This window comes from Austrofundulus limnaeus, unplaced genomic scaffold (genome assembly GCF_001266775.1).
Source record: "Austrofundulus limnaeus strain Quisiro unplaced genomic scaffold, Austrofundulus_limnaeus-1.0 Scaffold1823, whole genome shotgun sequence".
NCBI lineage: Eukaryota > Metazoa > Chordata > Actinopteri > Cyprinodontiformes > Rivulidae > Austrofundulus > Austrofundulus limnaeus.
Genome location: NW_013954225.1, coordinates 10,844 through 17,917, shown reverse-complemented (window position 1 = coordinate 17,917; position 7,074 = coordinate 10,844). Strand labels below are relative to the sequence as shown.

Genomic DNA, 7,074 nt, shown 5'->3' with positions numbered 1-7,074 from the left:
AAACTGAAAGAAGTGCAAAATGCAAATTTACTGCCGTGTGACTCTTCTCCTCCACAGGTCACTGAGGTGGTGGCCCCTGGCAACTGGGTGTTCATCAAGGTCATCAAAAGAAAAGCCTGGAACAGTCCACGTTGGGAAGGACCATACCAGGTGTTGCTGACCACACCCACTGCTGTAAAGATCGCTGAACGACCGTCCTGGATCCATCTCAGCCATTGTAAGCTACAAATAGTGCTTGACGGTGGAGGAGGAGCTGTGGGGAAGCCGGACTACAAAGGGACCAGAAACCATAGGACTGGTCGTCTCAACGTCCGTGAAGTAACCAACCGATCCCAGCTCATTTAGGCCTCAGCCGACAAGTGGGTTTGTAGCTTAAGCAGCAATACTGGTTCCTGCCGGAGCGAGGGATCAGCCTACCTGTGTAATGCGCTGAGTACAGGACTGATTTATATTTTGTTTTAAACATTTAAACATTTAATCATTTTACTTATTCATGACTTATTCACAGTTTTGCATTTTTCTTAATCTTTAAATGATGTTTTATGATAATTGTTGTCACTGTGTTGCTGGGGTTCTTATTTTGTGTTTTCTCATTTTGCTAGGAGTATTTACCTATTATATGCTGTGATTAATATCTTTTCCATTTACAGGGATGTCTTGGGACCAAATTAACATTTCTGTAGCCGCATGGGCTATTACTCTTGTCCTGTGCATCTTGGTATTGATTTGTTGGTATCTCGTGAGTAATGGTCTTATTCATTTTACTGTCTAGATTTTGCCCACGTCATTTAGCCCCGTCCTACAACATTTAGCTAAATGGAAACCACTGACGTGCATTGGTGGGAGAGACCACCAATTACGGTTGTAGCCGAGGAAGATCCATCCCTTAACAACAGTGATAGGACCCCTAGGCAAACTAGATGGCAGCATTTGAAGCAAAGACTTAACATGTTCATGTGGTTTGATCAGACCCCATGTTTTGTGCATGTTCTGGCTTTCTTGGTGTTTGCTGGGACAATGGTGTTTTTTATGTTTTGGGTCGTCTACCCAATTTGTGCACAACGCCCCATACTGTCCAATCCCTGGTCGAATAGGGACCCGATATCAGTCGAAACTCGGGACATTCATGACTCAGTTTCCTCCCATGCCTACTCACAAGTAAGATCTATGACCAACCCTTGCAATGAAAATAACATAGCACAACATTCAGATGATTTGTATGTTTGCTATAACGGCTCCATATTGGAAGCCACTCTTGTCCTACAGTTGGCCACATTCACCATTGGGGGGTACAAAGGCACCCAGTGGCAAGGTTACCCTTGGTACCTAGCTGCCACCGATACCTATGTCCAGTGGGGCGATGTCGTAGCAGTAACTGACCAGGCTTTTCATCTAACCCCTCATAGTTATAATAACGCTTACTATTGGTCCTCTGTGTTAAAACTGTCAGCTGATAAGACTAACTTGTACATTACTTTAAACACCACAGGAAAACCCATTCCAGGCCAAACAGCTGGAAGGGGTACTTATCTCACTACTCCATGTTTCCACTTTTCCTTGTGGATTTACAAGTCAGGCCAAGACCCCTCTAGGTCCTTCTCCCTGTGCCAGAATTTCACCGCCTCGCACAGTCAAGCTGCAGGGACGGTGAGCAAAGGCCCTCACATTAGTGCACCGGAGCTCACTCTCCAGGTTCTTAATGGAGATGTGAGTGCCGACGATTGGTTTAGAGTAATGACAGGCATTTCTAAACATAACAATAACTGGTTAGTCATGGCGGAGCAAGCTGCAAATGCTTCTGCCACTGACTACATCATCTGCATGGGGCCAAGGCCCTTGCTGCGTGTGGTTCCAGCCCCTATGGTCCCTCAGTGTTTGATCCCTGTTATGAATGCAAGTGTCCCTGCAGATAATTGTTCCATGTATGATCTGATTTATCCCTTAACCAGCAAAGAAAGGGAGAAACCCATATTCTCCTACCAGGTGGCTCCTCAGAATTTCACCTGCATCAACATTACAGGGTCTAAATCCATCGGACAAGTGCCTGTTGATTTCTGTAATTTCACAGTGATAGTGCCTGGAATATTTAAACCCCTGTCCCGTAGCGACATCTGGTGGTGGTGTGGCACCAAGCAGATCTATGACAGGTTACCTCTGAATTGTTCAGGTCTATGTGCAGCCGTGACCCTCATTTTGCCAGTGACTATCTTGCCCACAACAGCAGAAGAAGTAATAACTCAAGTTAACATTAATTCCAGAGCAGTGGAGTCAGTCTTCCATCTATAGAAACAAGAGAGATGTCTCTGTATTTGATCTAGGCCCCGACCCAACTCACATAGATGCTATCGGGGTACCGTGTGGGGTCCCCGACGAGTATAAATTAGCTGACCAAATAGCCGCTGGTTTTGAGAACCTTCCTATTATAGCTGCGATAATCCCAATTACACCAAACAAGAATTTGGATCAGATAAATTACATCCATTTCAACGTGCAGCGTTGGGAAACGCAACAGAATTAGGCTCTAAAACTATCCATGAGCAGCTCGCCGCCACATCTTTGATGGCCTTTCAGAACAGGATTGCGCTGGATATGTTGTTGGCAGAAAGGGGAGGTGTCTGCTCCCTTTTTGGAGAGCAGTGTTGCACTTTCATACCCAACAACACCGCTCCTGATGGAAGCTTGACCAGGGCCTTGGATGGTCTGAGGACCCTGAACAAAAAGATGAAAGAGCATTCAGGTGTTGACACCGCTATGTGGGACTCATGGATGAGCATGTTTGGTAAATATAGAACACTGATTTCATCTATTATGATCTCAGTGGCTGTGTTTGCAGCACTCCTCACCTTGTGTGGATGTTGTTGTATCCCTTGCATTCGTGGTTTGGTTGATCGGGTCATTACCACAGCTATACAACCAGTCCAAGACCAGGTTTATGCACTCCTCCCCATGACAGATGAACCACATACAGACACAGACACAGACACAGCATTTGATCCCAACACATACGACGATCCTCAGTGGTAAAGTAACTCCTTCCTTTTATCTTTAGGGACCTGAGCTTTTTAAGGTCCTGTTGTACATTTTATTTAGGCTCACTAGTATTATTTAGAGACGCATCTATTCACTCATTTTATCATTTTCATATAATCCTAGGAGAACGTTGTTTAGTTGTTTGAGGTGTTACCTATTTTACACCTTTTTTGTTGTCTGTCTTTTATTTTACTTTATTTGTAACAACAGGAGGGATATGAAAAGGTTTTTATAAGGTTTTATATGTTTTATAGATGTCTTTATGTTCCAAATAAAGTTAGTTTCAGTACGTGACCAGTGCTTTAAACTTGATGGCAYCCACARAAGCACATAGTGTGCGAGCAGGACRAAACAGCTTGCAAAGCAGAACYAGAAGGACAAGGTTAGACAAACRGTCTGACCACAGAAGGTCCCAGTAAAGATATGCAAAAAATGTTATGACTAACAAGGTAAAAATGTCTTTCTGTTGTACGAGCCCCAGCAACCAGTTTCTGATTTGTCTCTATGTTTATGACATGACATAGCAACTACTATGAGTGGTTTTTGTATTATGGTACGATGTGACTACTATACGATCATTGGTTGACTTGATGTGATGTAATTTCTATGTGTCAATAAAAGTGGATCACGACCACAAAGAGGCAGAACTTCTCTAGGCTTGACTTCAACTGAGTTAAGTACACAGGACTTCTCCCTCTGCAGAGCATATCTTTAAACTGTCTTGGGTCTCTGGTGTCTCATTTAATGTCTGGTGGGTTGTTGTGTGTTTTGAGTAACAGGTTAAAAATACCAGACACATACAATCCCTGGAAAATACTTTGAAATTCTGGTTTTAACAGGAGAAAATGTGAAAGGTTTATTTGTATGAACACTTGTAAAAGACACTGTAACCTTCACTTTTGCTATTATTAAGCAAATGGTAAACTCTTTAAAACTGCCAAGCTGTGAGCCAGAATCAAAACCACTAAGGTCTCTGTTTAAGAGCTGCTTGATGCAGTCTTAAGCCAGTTTTATAAGACATTAAGCTGAACTTTGGTGTGGTAGTAGCTGACAGTTTCTTTTAAAAACTCATGAACCATGAAACAGATGTCAATGGGTGTACATCTATAACTATAACTTTTAAAATCCATCATATTCAAGAAAAACACTACAGCCAACTGACCAATAAAAACGAAAAATTGGCCACAACTCGGTTTTACAGAAACTAAGCAAAAATGCTGGTGCGTTAGTTGCCGAGCATCATTTACGATACAAATTCTGAGTGCTGCACACGTAATTTGTGTATTAAAATGTTTTAATTTACTGTTGGCATGAAACCTGCTCACCTGTTAACACAATGCCTTATTTTACTGAGACTTGAGTAATCACTAAATGTGTACAAATGGTCAACTTCTGAAATGAGCCCAATTCAAGATGGCCACTATAACTAATAACATTTAGCCAAAACTAAAAGGGTGATAACTTAAGTCTAATTCACAGAAACTGAGCTAAATTTGGTGTGGTAGTAGCTGAGAGTCTTACACAATGGAAAGTCTTATTGCTCACACATCTTGTAACATCTCACATGGGATTATCCATCACATCATTTATAATGTTTGATCAACTTCTGCCTTATCATAAGACTTTTTCTTAAACTAAGTTTGAAATTAAAAACTTCCAAATAGTTTTACTTTTCATCTGTGACAGGTCAAAATGTCACATATAAAAATCTATAACAGACTGACGATGAAAACCTGAAAAGTACCAGATTCAAATACTATAAAAAAAGTTACTCCACAGTCATGTAGTGTTACAAAACCTTAGAAGAAAAGCCCAACCTGAGGTAAAAACCTGTGCATGGTTTATTTTTCTCTTCCCCACAAAGAAGACGGCACAAAACCTTTTTTAAAAGCATCTGAACACTTTTGACTTTCCTAAAAATGGTTTAATCAGAAACATTAGGAATTTTCTTCTGTTTCTTTGTATTACAAGGCACAAAAATAGATTCTGTGACTCATTAATGCTCTTTGCTCCAATCATAAGATTAAACATCAGTGGTGGGCAGCGCTAATTCAAAAATTAGCTCCGCAATTTCTAAAGTGCTTATGAAAATATTTAGGTCCGCAACTTCAAAAGCGCTTGTGCAATAGAAATATTAGCGGAAGCTAATTTTAAACCGCAGGTTCAATTTGACACTATCTAGCTGGCTACAATTCATGCACAACATATGTACAATGCTGCCCACTAGTGGTGTTTGAACCCTTGTACAACTTGTTTTACAACCATCGATTGCTGGGTATCTGATTTCCTGAAACAGAACTTTGGCTCATGGTGTAAAAATTACAAACTTGTTGAGGTTTGCTAGTTCGGCTGATTCTTTAAAAAGTTGCTGAGGATTGCTAGTTCGGTTGATTCTTTAAAAAGTTGCTGAGGATTGCTAGTTCGGCTGCTTCTTTGTCTTTTTCATTTGTTTGTTTTAGATTTTTCATTAAAGAAGCATCAGTAAAGTAAGTTAAAACTGTTTATAGGAAAACTGAAGTGATGAATTCTGGGTAAATTTGTGACAGGAAACGAAAGCACAGAGAACAAGAAACTAGTATCTTCCCTTCAAAACAAGAGCTTGGATTTTAGTTTTCCATGTTTACATTGGATTCCAGTTCACCTGAAACTCATCAGACAGAAGAAGTCTCTTGGAGGAGAGATGAAACGTTTCACTCAACAAGAACCCATCCAGAGTACCTACTTAGTTTTTCTTTTAGATTTTTTTTCTATCTGGAGATGCATCAGGACGTTTTCCATGTAGTTGCAGCTGCTCCAGTTGACCAATAGATGTCAGTCTTCGTCAGCATAAGTCTATAACCCCATTGCTTCGACCAATTATGTCAAGTATTGAGCTCCAGCGTTTGAACTTTATTTTTTTTAAAAAGGGAGCTCCGATTGTAAAGTAAAATAAATCAATACATACAAAATTTTTGTATGGATTACAAACGTTTACTGTTTTTGCTTGGAAAGGGAGTTCTAAACATTGCCTTCCTGCTACGTAAGCAGACACAAAGCATTGTGGGAAATGTCTGTAAAATGTGGATCCCTGCTGGCTACTGAATATTGTCTTTTGCACTGTGTTTATTATAATTTAACAGAAGCCATATGAGTTATTTAGATTGCTGCCAGCAAAAATACTTTGCAAAGCTGACCTACTAAAATGAGAACCGACTGGGCCCTGACCCAAAGCGACAGTCAGGAAGGACGTATACCTTCCCAAAAATAGTGTTTAGCTGGGAGGGGAGCTGTTGGATGGATCACATGCCTTGTCAGTCCTGACAGCCATACCCTCCGCTGTTCAAGATAATGATGATCAATAGATAATTAGTTTTTAGCAGAACTGCAATTTAAATTTGAAAAGTGCAAATCCGCTTATGAATTATAAAAATTAGTAAAACCACTTAAGCGCAAACAAAATGTTTAGATCCGCAATTAGCAGATTTGCGCTTTAGCGGACTGGTGCCCACCACTGTAAAACATATATACAGTAAACATATTGATAATTCCATCTCTTTTCATCTTTGCTACAGAGGTCACCACCAACAGTTAAATATTCCTCCAGTTTTTTAAGATGTTTCCTGCTGCTTCCAGAGTGCTGGCTTTCTGTAAAAACAAAGAAAAAGTCTCAACACAGGAACAAACCTACAAATAACACTGATTACAAACAGTCCTGCTCAGACATCTTCAAACATGTATTTTTGTTTTACCTCACTTTCAAGTTTAATAGACATAAAATGATATTTTGGCAGCAACAAAGTGATTCCCACACATTCACTATTTAAAATAGTATACTAATACTAAAATTTTCACAATTTTAATCCATTTTGAACCCCTTTTCCACAACAAATCATGAAAATTTACCAAAATTTAAGATGTTTTTTGTTTGTACATTTAAGGGTTACACATTATATTAAAAACTTATCTTTATCCCAATATCAGTAAGTTCAATATATCCATATTAAGAATAACTGATTGAGCTGTAATTAATCACAAGCTGTTACATTTTAAATACTATACATTTAT

General features: G+C 39.7%; 1 protein-coding gene across 1 annotated transcript in view; it reads right to left on the bottom strand.

The window, feature by feature from the left end:
- Positions 1–6,449: 6,449 nt before the first annotated feature.
- The window catches only part of LOC106536452 (kynurenine--oxoglutarate transaminase 3), a gene marked incomplete in the record, with an annotated part of 7,202 nt that continues 6,577 nt past the window's right edge, over positions 6,450–7,074 (bottom strand). The window contains 1 exon segment of the mRNA XM_014033736.1: positions 6,450–6,654. Coding sequence (XP_013889190.1) covers positions 6,598–6,654 — 57 coding nt within the window.